We start from the raw sequence: 13339 nt of genomic DNA on the forward strand, positions 1-13339 counted from the left end.
GGTTAAATGTGAGCATAAGGTGGTCCTATCAAAGTCTATTGAGTCGCCAACATGGTTAAATGTGAGCATAAGGTTGTCCTATCTAAGTCTATTGAGTCGCCAACATGGTTAAATGTGAGCATAAGGTGGTCTTTCAAAGTCTAGTAAGTGGTAAACATGGTTAAATGTGAGTGTAAGGTTGTCCTATCTAAGTCTATTGAGTCGCCAACATGGTTAAATGTAAGCATAAGGTGGTCCTATCTAAGTCTATTGAGTCGCCAACATGGTTAAATGTGAGTGTAAGGTTGTCCTATCTAAGTCTATTGAGTCGCCAACATGGTTAAATCGGAGCATAAGGTGGTCCTATCTAAGTCTAGTGAGTCGCCAACATGGTTAAATGTGAGCATAAGGTGGTCCTATCTAAGTCTATTGAGTCGCCAACATGGTTAAATGTGAGTGTAAGGTTGTCCTATCTAAGTCTATTGAGTCGCCAACATGGTTAAATGTGAGTGTAAGGTTGTCCTATCTAAGTCTAGTGAGTCGCCAACATGGTTAAATGTGAGCATAAGGTGGTCCTATCTAAGTCTATTGAGTCGCCAACATGGTTAAATGTGAGAGTAAGGTGGTCCGATTTAAGTCGTTTGAGTCGCCTACATGGTTAAATATGAGTGTAAGGTTGTCCTATCTAAGTCTAGTGAGTCGCCAACATGGTTAAATGTGAGCATAAGGTGGTCCTATCAAAGTCTATTGAGTCGCCTACATCGTTAAATGTGAGCGTAAGGTGGTCCTATCTAAGTCTATTGAGTCGCCAACATGGTTAAATGTGAGCATAAGGTGGTCCTATCTAAGTCTATTGAGTCGCCAACATGGTTAAATGTGAGCATAAGGTGGTCCTATCAAAGTCTATTCAGTCGCCTACATGGTTAAATGTGAGCGTAAGGTGGTCCTATCTAAGTCTATTGAGTCGCTAACATGGTTAAATGTGAGTGTAAGGTTGTCCTATCTAAGTCTATTGAGTCGCCAACATGGTTAAATGTGAGCATAAGGTAGTCCTATCTAAATCTATTGAGTCGCCAACATGGTTAAATGTGAGCATAAGGTGGTCCTTTCAAAGTCTAGTAAGTGGTAAACATGGTTAAATGTGAGCATAATGTGGTCCTATCTAAGTCTATTGTGTCGCTAACATGGTTAAATGTGAGTGTAAGGTTGTCCTATCTAAGTCTATTGAGTCGCCAACATGGTTAAATGTGAGCATAATGTGGTCCTATCTAAGTCTATTGAGTCGCCAACATGGTTAAATGTGAGCATAAGGTGGTCCTATCTAAGTCTATTGAGTCGCCAACATGGTTAAATGTGAGCATAAGGTTGTCCTATCTAAGTCTATTGAGTCGCCAACATGGTTAAATGTGAGCATAAGGTGGTCCTTTCAAAGTCTAGTAAGTGGTAAACATGGTTAAATGTGAGTGTAAGGTTGTCCTATCTAAGTCTATTGAGTCGCCAACATGGTTAAATCGGAGCATAAGGTGGTCCTATCTAAGTCTATTGAGTCGCCAACATGGTTAAATGTGAGCATAAGGTGGTCCTATCTAAATCTATTGAATCGCCAACATGGTTAAATGTGAGCATAAGGTGGTCCTTTCAAAGTCTATTAAGTGGTAAACAAGGTTAAATGTGAGCATAAGGTGGTCCTATCTAAGTCTATTGAGTCGCTAACATGGTTAAATGTGAGTGTAAGGTTGTCCTATCTCAGTCTAGTAAGTGGTAAACATGGTTAAATGTGAGCATAAGGTGGTCCTATCTAAGTCTATTGAGTCGCCAACATGGTTAAATGTGAGAATAAGGTGGTCCTTTCAAAGTCTAGTAAGTGGTAAACATGGTTAAATGTGAGTGTAAGGTTGTCCTATCTAAGTCTATTGAGTCGCCAACATGGTTAAATCGGAGCATAAGGTGGTCCTATCTAAGTCTATTGAGTCGCCAACATGGTTAAATGTGAGCATAAGGTGGTCCTTTCAAAGTCTAGTAAGTGGTAAACATGGTTAAATGTGAGTGTAAGGTTGTCCTATCTAAGTCTATTGAGTCGCCAACATGGTTAAATCGGAGCATAAGGTGGTCCTATCTAAGTCTATTGAGTCGCCAACATGGTTAAATGTGAGCATAAGGTGGTCCTTTCAAAGTCTAGTAAGTGGTAAACATGGTTAAATGTAAGCATAAGGTGGTCCTATCTAAGTCTATTGAGTCGCCAACATGGTTAAATGTGAGTGTAAGGTTGTCCTATCTAAGTCTAGTGAGTCGCCAACATGGTTAAATGTGAGTGTAAGGTTGTCCTATCTAAGTCTAGTGAGTCGCCAACATGGTTAAATGTGAGCATAAGGTGGTCCTATCAAAGTCTATTGAGTCGCCAACATGGTTAAATGTGAGCATAAGGTTGTCCTATCTAAGTCTATTGAGTCGCCAACATGGTTAAATGTGAGCATAAGGTGGTCTTTCAAAGTCTAGTAAGTGGTAAACATGGTTAAATGTGAGTGTAAGGTTGTCCTATCTAAGTCTATTGAGTCGCCAACATGGTTAAATGTGAGCATAAGGTGGTCCTATCTAAGTCTATTGAGTCGCCAACATGGTTAAATGTGAGTGTAAGGTTGTCCTATCTAAGTCTATTGAGTCGCCAACATGGTTAAATCGGAGCATAAGGTGGTCCTTTCAAAGTCTAGTAAGTGGTAAACATGGTTAAATGTAAGCATAAGGTGGTCCTATCTAAGTCTATTGAGTCGCCAACATGGTTAAATGTGAGTGTAAGGTTGTCCTATCTAAGTCTAGTGAGTCGCCAACATGGTTAAATGTGAGTGTAAGGTTGTCCTATCTATGACTAGTGAGTCGCCAACATGGTTAAATGTGAGCATAAGGTGGTCCTATCTAAGTCTATTGAGTCGCCAACATGGTTAAATCGGAGCATAAGGTGGTCCTATCTAAGTCTATTGAGTCGCCAACATGGTTAAATGTGAGCATAAGGTGGTCCTTTCAAAGTCTAGTAAGTGGTAAACATGGTTAAATGTAAGCATAAGGTGGTCCTATCTAAGTCTATTGAGTCGCCAACATGGTTAAATGTGAGTGTAAGGTTGTCCTATCTAAGCCTAGTGAGTCGCCAACATGGTTAAATGTGAGTGTAAGGTTGTCCTATCTAAGTCTAGTGAGTCGCCAACATGGTTAAATGTGAGCATAAGGTGGTCCTATCAAAGTCTATTGAGTCGCCTACATGGTTAAATGTGAGCGTAAGGTGGTCCTATCTAAGTCTATTGAGTCGCCAACATGGCTAAATGTGAGCATAAGGTGGTCCTATCTAAGTCTATTGAGTCGCCAACATGGTTAAATGTGAGCATAAAGTGGTCCTATCAAAGTCTATTGAGTCGCCTACATGGTTAAATGTGAGCGTAAGGTGGTCCTATCTAAGTCTATTGAGTCGCTAACATGGTTAAATGTGAGTGTAAGGTTGTCCTATCTAAGTCTATTGAGTCGCCAACATGGTTAAATGTGAGCATAAGGTAGTCCTATCTAAATCTATTGAGTCGCCAACATGGTTAAATGTGAGCATAAGGTGGTCCTTTCAAAGTCTAGTAAGTGGTAAACATGGTTAAATGTAAGCATAAGGTGGTCCTATCTAAGTCTATTGAGTCGCTAACATGGTTAAATGTGAGTGTAAGGTTGTCCTATCTAAGTCTATTGAGTCGCCAACATGGTTAAATGTGAGCATAATGTGGTCCTATCTAAGTCTATTGAGTCGCCAACATGGTTAAATGTGAGCATAAGGTTGTCCTATCTAAGTCTATTGAGTCGATAACATGGTTAAATGTGAGCATAAGGTTGTCCTATCTAAGTCTATTGAGTCGCCAACATGGTTAAATGTGAGCATAAGGTGGTCCTTTCAAAGTCTAGTAAGTGGTAAACATGGTTAAATGTGAGTGTAAGGTTGTCCTATCTAAGTCTATTGAGTCGCCAACATGGTTAAATCGGAGCATAAGGTGGTCCTATCTAAGTCTATTGAGTCGCTAACATGGTTAAATGTGAGTGTAAGGTTGTCCTATCTAAGTCTATTGAGTCGCCAACATGGTTAAATGTGAGCATAAGGTGGTCCTATCTAAGTCTATTGAGTCGCCAACATGGTTAAATGTGAGCATAAGGTGGTCCTTTCAAAGTCTAGTAAGTGGTAAACATGGTTAAATGTGAGTGTAAGGTTGTCCTATCTAAGTCTATTGAGTCGCTAACATGGTTAAATCGGAGCATAAGGTGGTCCTATCTAAGTCTATTGAGTCGCCAACATGGTTAAATGTGAGCATAAGGTGGTCCTTTCAAAGTCTAGTAAGTGGTAAACATGGTTAAATGTAAGCATAAGGTGGTCCTATCTAAGTCTATTGAGTCGCCAACATGGTTAAATGTGAGTGTAAGGTTGTCCTATCTAAGTCTATTGAGTCGCCAACATGGTTAAATGTGAGTGTAAGGTTGTCCTATCTAAGTCTAGTGAGTCGCCAACATGGTTAAATGTGAGCATAAGGTGGTCCTATCTAAGTCTATTGAGTCGCCAACATGGTTAAATGTGAGAGTAAGGTGGTCCGATTTAAGTCGTTTGAGTCGCCTACATGGTTAAATGTGAGTGTAAGGTTGTCCTATCTAAGTCTAGTGAGTCGCCAACATGGTTAAATGTGAGCATAAGGTGGTCCTATCAAAGTCTATTGAGTCGCCTACATGGTTAAATGTGAGCGTAAGGTGGTCCTATCTAAGTCTATTGAGTCGCCAACATGGTTAAATGTGAGCATAAGGTGGTCCTATCTAAGTCTATTGAGTCGCCAACATGGTTAAATGTGAGCATAAGGTGGTCCTATCAAAGTCTATTGAGTCGCCTACATGGTTAAATGTGAGCGTAAGGTGGTCCTATCTAAGTCTATTGAGTCGCTAACATGGTTAAATGTGAGTGTAAGGTTGTCCTATCTAAGTCTATTGAGTCGCCAACATGGTTAAATGTGAGCATAAGGTAGTCCTATCTAAATCTATTGAGTCGCCAACATGGTTAAATGTGAGCATAAGGTGGTCCTTTCAAAGTCTAGTAAGTGGTAAACATGGTTAAATGTGAGCATAATGTGGTCCTATCTAAGTCTATTGTGTCGCTAACATGGTTAAATGTGAGTGTAAGGTTGTCCTATCTAAGTCTATTGAGTCGCCAACATGGTTAAATGTGAGCATAATGTGGTCCTATCTAAGTCTATTGAGTCGCCAACATGGTTAAATGTGAGCATAAGGTGGTCCTATCTAAGTCTATTGAGTCGCCAACATGGTTAAATGTGAGCATAAGGTTGTCCTATCTAAGTCTATTGAGTCGCCAACATGGTTAAATGTGAGCATAAGGTGGTCCTTTCAAAGTCTAGTAAGTGGTAAACATGGTTAAATGTGAGTGTAAGGTTGTCCTATCTAAGTCTATTGAGTCGCCAACATGGTTAAATCGGAGCATAAGGTGGTCCTATCTAAGTCTATTGAGTCGCTAACATGGTTAAATGTGAGCATAAGGTGGTCCTATCTAAATCTATTGAATCGCCAACATGGTTAAATGTGAGCATAAGGTGGTCCTTTCAAAGTCTAGTAAGTGGTAAACAAGGTTAAATGTGAGCATAAGGTGGTCCTATCTAAGTCTATTGAGTCCCTAACATGGTTAAATGTGAGTGTAAGGTTGTCCTATCTCAGTCTAGTAAGTGGTAAACATGGTTAAATGTGAGCATAAGGTGGTCCTATCTAAGTCTATTGAGTTGCCAACATGGTTAATTGTGAGAATAAGGTGGTCCTTTCAAAGTCTAGTAAGTGGTAAACATGGTTAAATGTGAGTGTAAGGTTGTCCTATCTAAGTCTATTGAGTCGCCAACATGGTTAAATGTGAGCATAAGGTGGTCCTTTCAAAGTCTAGTAAGTGGTAAACATGGTTAAATGTAAGCATAAGGTGGTCCTATCTAAGTCTATTGAGTCGCCAACATGGTTAAATGTGAGTGTAAGGTTGTCCTATCTAAGTCTAGTGAGTCGCCAACATGGTTAAATGTGAGCATAAGGTGGTCCTATCAAAGTCTATTGAGTCGCCTACATGGTTAAATGTGAGCGTAAGGTGGTCCTATCTAAGTCTATTGAGTCGCCAACATGGTTAAATGTGAGCATAAGGTGGTCCTATCTAAGTCTATTGAGTCGCCAACATGGTTAAATGTGAGCATAAGGTGGTCCTATCAAAGTCTATTGAGTCGCCTACATGGTTAAATGTGAGCGTAAGGTGGTCCTATCTAAGTCTATTGAGTCGCTAACATGGTTAAATGTGAGTGTAAGGTTGTCCTATCTAAGTCTATTGAGTCGCCAACATGGTTAAATGTGAGCATAAGGTAGTCCTATCTAAATCTATTGAGTCGCCAACATGGTTAAATGTGAGCATAAGGTGGTCCTTTCAAAGTCTAGTAAGTGGTAAACATGGTTAAATGTGAGCATAAGGTGGTCCTATCTAAGTCTATTGAGTCGCTAACATGGTTAAATGTGAGTGTAAGGTTGTCCTATCTAAGTCTATTGAGTCGCCAACATGGTTAAATGTGAGCATAATGTGGTCCTATCTAAGTCTATTGAGTCGCCAACATGGTTAAATGTGAGCATAAGGTGGTCCTATCTAAGTCTATTGAGTCGCCAACATGGTTAAATGTGAGCATAAGGTTGTCCTATCTAAGTCTATTGAGTCGCCAACATGGTTAAATGTGAGCATAAGGTGGTCCTTTCAAAGTCTAGTAAGTGGTAAACATGGTTAAATGTGAGTGTAAGGTTGTCCTATCTAAGTCTATTGAGTCGCCAACATGGTTAAATCGGAGCATAAGGTGGTCCTATCTAAGTCTATTGAGTCGCTAACATGGTTAAATGTGAGTGTAAGGTTGTCCTATCTAAGTCTATTGAGTCGCCAACATGGTTAAATGTGAGCATAAGGTGGTCCTATCTAAGTCTATTGAGTCGCCAACATGGTTAAATGTGAGCATAAGGTGGTCCTTTCAAAGTCTAGTAAGTGGTTAACATGGTTAAATGTGAGTGTAAGGTTGTCCTATCTAAGTCTATTGAGTCGCCAACATGGTTAAATCGGAGCATAAGGTGGTCCTATCTAAGTCTATTGAGTCGCCAACATGGTTAAATGTGAGCATAAGGTGGTCCTTTCAAAGTCTAGTAAGTGGTAAACATGGTTAAATGTAAGCATAAGGTGGTCCTATCTAAGTCTATTGAGTCGCCAACATGGTTAAATGTGAGTGTAAGGTTGTCCTATCTAAGTCTAGTGAGTCGCCAACATGGTTAAATGTGAGTGTAAGGTTGTCCTATCTAAGTCTAGTGAGTCGCCAACATGGTTAAATGTGAGCATAATGTGGTCCTATCTAAGTCTATTGAGTCGCCAACATGGTTAAATGTGAGAGTACGGTGGTCCGATTTAAGTCGTTTGAGTCGCCTACATGGTTAAATGTGAGTGTAAGGTGTTTTTTTTTGTTTTTTTTTTTTTTATTAAACTTTATTCTACATGTTCCATTTACATATTACATGTATATATTACTATCACTTAGTATTATAGATCACATAATCACAAAACATTTGAATAACTATAGGACTAGCAGATAACAAAAAGAAAATAAATGAATAGATAAATAAACATTGAAAAAATTACTTCAATTTATCACAACTGTCTGTCTACATTAATCTAAGTTGTTTAATTTGATTTTATTAATGAATTGGACAAACTGGCATACATATTGTTTCGATATCAGTTTCTGCTTTTGTAGTGACCATCTTGATCCTGTTGAAAGTACATATCGAATCAACCGACTTCTTTCTCTTTCATGTTCTTGGCAATGGTATATCAAATGGTCCCATGTCTGTTCAACCTCTTCCGCACAAGAACAAAGCCCACTATCAGCCAAACCAAATCTATATAGATAGGCTCGATGTTTTCCATGCTCGCTCAGAACTTGAGTGAGCATGTATCCCAATGGCAAATAGACTGCACGTTGCCGATCAACAAAATGAGGGAAATATTGTTTTGTAGCGCTTCCGTTCGCTGTATCATACCATCTTTTCTCCCATCCAGAATACACTGCTTGCCTGCCAATTTCCCTGAGATAAGATACAGGAGCTCTGGCGTAAGATACAGGAAGTGTGCTTAATGCAGCTTCCTTTGCCAACATATCTGCACGTTCATTCCCTTCAACTCCACAATGTGCCTTGACCCAAAGAAAGCCTAAATTCCATCCATCAGCAGATAAAGCATGAACAGATCCCCTGATACACTCCAACAATGGCTCCCTCCTGTTAGCATTATTAATACTTAGCAGAGAGACCCGACTGTCCGAATTCAGCACAGAAGAACGTCGCTCAAGTTGTTCATATCTTTGTTCCAACCAGATCAAAGCCCTCTGAATCGCAAGCAACTCAGCCTGATTATTAGAGCAAAATTCGGCCAGCCTAAATTTCTCCTGATGTACAATGTCACCCTGCCCGTTGTACACTACGAAAGCACAACCTACACCTCCCTCAATCTTGCTCCCATCAGTGTAGACGTTGTATGTTGGGCACACCTTCTGAGATGTTCCTAAAGAGACCAGACCCGGATGAAGCCAGTCCCTGATGGGCACAGGACGCTCTAACTCCACATTCTCAAAATGTGTTTCCTCCATGATAAAACAAGCGTGTGAGTGTAAGGTGGTCCTATATACGTCTAGGGACTCATGAAGAAGTCCAAGTCTAGAAAAATTAACCGAAAAGTATTTATTGAAGACGATCAGAAATAGGGCCTCGCCAAAACGTGGTTCGAACCATTGGTTGAAAACCCCTAAAAGTGGATGATTAAATAAAGTTCAATTTAATCCTCAGATTTAATCATAATTTTTTTAGTTTGATTAAATTAGTTTGATTAACGATTAGGTAAATCTGAAATTTAATTGATTAAATAATTGTCATCTGATTAAAATTACGATTAAATTCTGATTAAAATTAAAAATAAATTTAATCAATTAAAATATTTAATCAATTAAATTTAGAGTTTAATTGTTTTTTTAATCAGTGCCCAACTCTGATTTAGAAGCTTCATGGCCCTTAATCTCAACAACAAGAAACTCAGGGCGAGAAGAGTAGTGCGCTGGAGAAGTGGCTAATACTTTTGTGTTCTATGAGTGATGAACAAACAGACCAACACCTCCACCCACCTTACCCAAACGATCCCATCTGATAAGGTTATAATCATGTAAACTAACAACCGTATCATTAATATGTGGTTTTAACCAGGTTTCTGAAAGAGCTATGATATGATAAAAATGTTTTGCGAAAAAGTGACGAAATTCATCAATATGTGCAACCAATGATTTATTTATTTATTTATTTATTTATTTATTTATTTACAAGACGGGCAATCACCCAGTTACAAAGAAATATAATTTAAAATAACATTTAATAATAACTCCATATATAATAATTATAGAATATACATACATCATACATTTATACATATATATATCGTAGAATGGAAATAAAGATAAAATAGAAATAATATATACACATAATTTACTTAATAGATAAACAAAATACTTCAAAATATGTACTATAAAATATACTTTAAAAATAGAAACTTTACTCAATTAATAAATCTTTATATCACAAATAACCGGTAAGTTTTCCCTAGTACCAATCACCGCAAAATCAGCCATTTAACAAATGTTTCAACTCGATCATGTTGGTGTTAAATATATCAAAATCAGCGGGTAGATGATTAACTTGATCCGCAACTCTTGGAAAATAACTGAACTTACGATAATTGGTACCATGGCACACTTTAGAAAACACTTGTTTTTGTCTAGTACCGTTTGTTGGCACGTGAAAATTTAACAATGATAAAAGTTCAGGGCAGTTTATATTATTATTTAGAATTTTGAAGATAAAATTTAAGTCTGTGGCTTGTCTACGAAACTGTAAAGTACTCAAACCAGTAAATTCCATTACGTCATCGTACGGTACCTCCGTCATGACTTTTGTCTCTCGATACCAGAGCAATCTTAGGAATCTTCTTTGAAGTGATTCAAGTTTGTTGACGTAAGTTTTCTGGTAAGGAGACCATAAAGCAGAGCAGTACTCAAGAATAGGTCGCACCATTACTTTTTAAAGGATAATTATGGTTCTGACATCTTTAAAGTTTCGAGTAGATCTAGATATAAAGCCAAGCATTTTATTTGCCTTTGTGACTATGGAGTTCATGTGGAGGTTGAATGAAAGGTTAGCACAGAACGTAACACCAAGGTCCTTCACTACATTAGATCTACTTAGAGTTGAAGCATGAAGAGAATAATCGAAGTTTGTACACGTCCGACTACGATGATAGGATACTACCTTACATTTAGAGATGTTTAGGCTCATATCATTTTCATCGCACCAAACACTCAGTCTATGAAGAGAGTTTTGGAGGAGGAGAAAGTCATCCGCAGAGTTAATGGCAGTATAAATCTTTAAATCGTCAGCAAAAAGCAGAAAGTTTACTGAATTGAGACATGTAGATATATCATTGATAAAAATTTTGAATAAAAAAGGGCCAAGAATAGAACCTTGAGGTACACCAGATGATACAAGAAATTCTTCTGACATTAGTGATTTGTATTTAACAGATTGATGTCTTGCGGTGAGGTAGGAGTAAAACCAGTCAAGTAGTGATCCATGAATTCCACAATGGGATAGTTTATGAATTAGTTTGGAATGATTGACACGATCAAAAGCTTTGGCGAAATCGAGATATACAGCATCGACCTGCTTGGCAGTAACTAAGGCTCTCCGCAGATAGTCCTCAAATAGTAACAAATTAGTGAGCGTCGATCTACCAGAATGGAAGCCATGCTGTTCACTGAGGATGAGGTTGTCGAGTAAAGGCCGAAGAATGTCAATTACAGACTTTTCAAATATTTTCGCAATTGCTGATTGAATGCAAATTGGTCTATAATTTGTAACATCCCTCTTATCTCCAGATTTGTAAATCGGAACTACAAAACTTGTTTTTAGCATGTCCGGATAAATCCCATGTTTTATGGATTTGGTAAATAATGAGGCCAGAATCGGAGCCAGAGCAAGTTGACAATTTTTTAATACTGCAGATGGTATTCCATCAGGTCCTGTACCTTTCCTGATGTTGACATTAGACAGTTGTCTTAGTACATCTTCGGTGCTGAATTCTATCATTGAGATGTTCACTGAATTCAAAGATATCACATCTTTATTGGTTGCGGTATCTAGAACAGACTTATTATATACACTTGAGAAATACTCAGCAAACAGGTTTACCGTAACTTGGTTACTCGAAGAATAAGTGTTATTGAAGTGGGCAGCATCTGGAATGGCACTATTGTTTTTTTGCCTGTTGATATAGTTCCAGAAATCCTTTATATCACAACTTTCATTTATTGCTGATTCTACATCATGTATATAGAATGCATAATCCCGTTTAGTTAATTTTTTACATTGCGCACGTACCTTAGAGAAGTGCTCATAGTCCTTACGAAGTAGAGAGATTCTATATTGTTGATGTGCTGCTTTCTTTTTCTTAGTTGACGTTATTAACTCCTTTGAAAACCAATTCGGGTAGTCTGACTCGAAAATTTTCTTGCGCGGAGTAAATTCAGAGATTAATTCCGTCACAACTCGTCCAAACAAATCAAAGGCAGTATTTACATCAGCTGTACCTAGCACGTAATCCCAGTCGTAGTTGACTAGATAACTCGAAATTGTCTTGAAGTCGCAATTTCTATAATCAAAGACTAGATAAGGTTCTTTAAACACATTTTTCTCACAGCCTAGATTAAAGCTAAACTGAAGTGGCGGGTGATACCCTTCCTTTTTAAAGATGCTGTCATGAGCCAAATTAACTGCTATGTTTTTATCAGTAGAGAACACTAAATCAAGGAATTCACCTAGACAGTTTGTTATGCCATTTATTTGATGCATTTGAGCGTAAACATAAGTATCCACGACAAGTTGTCCAGCTGGAGGCAGAGATTCACAGGTGTTATCAGCTACATTTAACCAATTAACAGAAGGAATATTGTAGTCACCTACAATGAACGCTTTGTTGAAATTAGTTGACTGAAGTATATGTTCGATCGTCATGCAATGTTGTTGATAATCTTGCAGAGGTGAGGCAGGAGGAATGTAGACTACACCAATCAGTATGCATTCTGACTCAAACTTAAGTGATACAAATTTTTGCTCTATAGTGTTCGAACATAGCTTTAACTCAAACGATTGTATGTTCTTCCTAACAGCAATTAAGACACCACCACCAGATTTTTTACAGCTAGTATCACATGTTCTGTCCATCCTATAAACGTTATATCTATCCAATCCAAGTTCAGAAGTATTTATATCGGTATTTAAGTTAGTTTCAGTCAATAAAATTATATCGTATATACAGGAGTTGGCAAACTGTTTTAGTTTACATAATTTCGTTCTTATTCTATTTGCATTTTGGTAGTAGATTTGTAACTGGGTATTTAAAAGTTTTTTTTACTTACAATTTGTGGATGCCCTCTAACATATTTAATAGTTAAGTCAGTTTCTCCTGCTGTAATTCTTTCTTCCAACTTGATCCGTAATTGACGCAAGAGCTCTCTTTCCATTGGCGTTGAATCTTTTTTAACACGCACGTCACTTAGTTGTGGTACATTAGTAACCAACCGCCTTTGCCTGAATATTTTATAGGCTGCCGTTTTATTTTCAAATATTACTTTAAGTGGTCTAATTTTATTTTCAGATGGTTTACCTAGCCTAAAAGTAGTTAGCACAGTAGACTCACTTACCCCAGCAGATCTAACTAGCATTTCAACTTGATTCTTGTCGTTGCTTTTCTTTTCCTCATTATCTTCTCTATCCTCCTCAGGCAGGTTAAAAATAATTAGATTACTTTTTCTTTCGTCACGGTCCTCAAATTCTCTTACAAGTTTATCTTGCATAAAGATATCATTCGCATACTGGCAGTTACAGGTGTTACTTTGTTGTTTTAAATTTGCAATGTCTCTTTTTAACTCCATTATTAGATTTTTTAGAGAAGGTAGATCTTTTAATCCTATATTGCAATCATTGCAAAGGAATTTTAGTGTTCTTCTCTTTAAAGCCATACACTTAGCTTCAGAAGTAGACAACCCAGCACATGAAGAATGAACAAAACCATTACACCCATCACAAGTATAAACATTATCACTTGATTTCTCGTTATCCGCAATAGATTTGGAACAATAAAGACAATCTTGAACATTCACCATAGTTGAATAATATGTAAAACTAATGAATATTGGTGATGTAA

At 37.8% G+C, this 13339-nt stretch overlaps 3 protein-coding genes across 3 annotated transcripts; all 3 read right to left on the bottom strand.

Annotated features, from left to right (window-relative positions):
* Window positions 1-7706: 7706 nt before the first annotated feature.
* On the bottom strand, window positions 7707-8684 carry LOC141455248 (uncharacterized). Its single transcript, XM_074130159.1, has one exon. It carries the CDS (start codon window positions 8682-8684, stop codon window positions 7707-7709), a length of 978 nt encoding a protein of 325 aa, XP_073986260.1.
* A 489-nt stretch (window positions 8685-9173) lies between these two features.
* On the bottom strand, window positions 9174-12357 carry LOC141455250 (uncharacterized). Its single transcript, XM_074130160.1, has 2 exons — window positions 10599-12357; window positions 9174-9304 (listed from the first exon to the last, which is right to left on the bottom strand). Exons 1-2 carry the CDS (start codon window positions 12355-12357, stop codon window positions 9174-9176), a joined length of 1890 nt encoding a protein of 629 aa, XP_073986261.1.
* LOC141455267 (uncharacterized) lies at window positions 12039-13339 on the bottom strand. Its single transcript, XM_074130178.1, has 2 exons — window positions 12837-13339; window positions 12039-12723 (listed from the first exon to the last, which is right to left on the bottom strand). Exons 1-2 carry the CDS (start codon window positions 13296-13298, stop codon window positions 12703-12705), a joined length of 483 nt encoding a protein of 160 aa, XP_073986279.1. The 5' UTR covers window positions 13299-13339; the 3' UTR covers window positions 12039-12702.

The sequence above is a fragment of the Rhodnius prolixus genome, unplaced genomic scaffold (assembly GCF_049639745.1).
Source record: "Rhodnius prolixus isolate KJV_2025 unplaced genomic scaffold, Rpr scaffold_39, whole genome shotgun sequence".
Taxonomy (NCBI): domain Eukaryota; kingdom Metazoa; phylum Arthropoda; class Insecta; order Hemiptera; family Reduviidae; genus Rhodnius; species Rhodnius prolixus.

Excerpts from the sequence above, each read along its gene's own strand:
- LOC141455250 (XM_074130160.1), bottom strand. The coding sequence starts at position 12,357 with ATGGACAGAACATGTGATACTAGCTGTAAAAAATCTGGTGGTGGTGTC. Across the intron at positions 9,305-10,598 it reads ATCATCTGGTGTACCTCAAG|CTCTTTCAGAAACCTGGTTA; the intron begins GTTCTATTCTTG and ends ATCATATCATAG.
- LOC141455248 (XM_074130159.1), bottom strand. The coding sequence starts at position 8,684 with ATGGAGGAAACACATTTTGAGAATGTGGAGTTAGAGCGTCCTGTGCCC.
- LOC141455267 (XM_074130178.1), bottom strand. The coding sequence starts at position 13,298 with ATGGTGAATGTTCAAGATTGTCTTTATTGTTCCAAATCTATTGCGGAT. Across the intron at positions 12,724-12,836 it reads TGCTAGTTAGATCTGCTGGG|GCAAAGGCGGTTGGTTACTA; the intron begins GTAAGTGAGTCT and ends TAAAATATTCAG.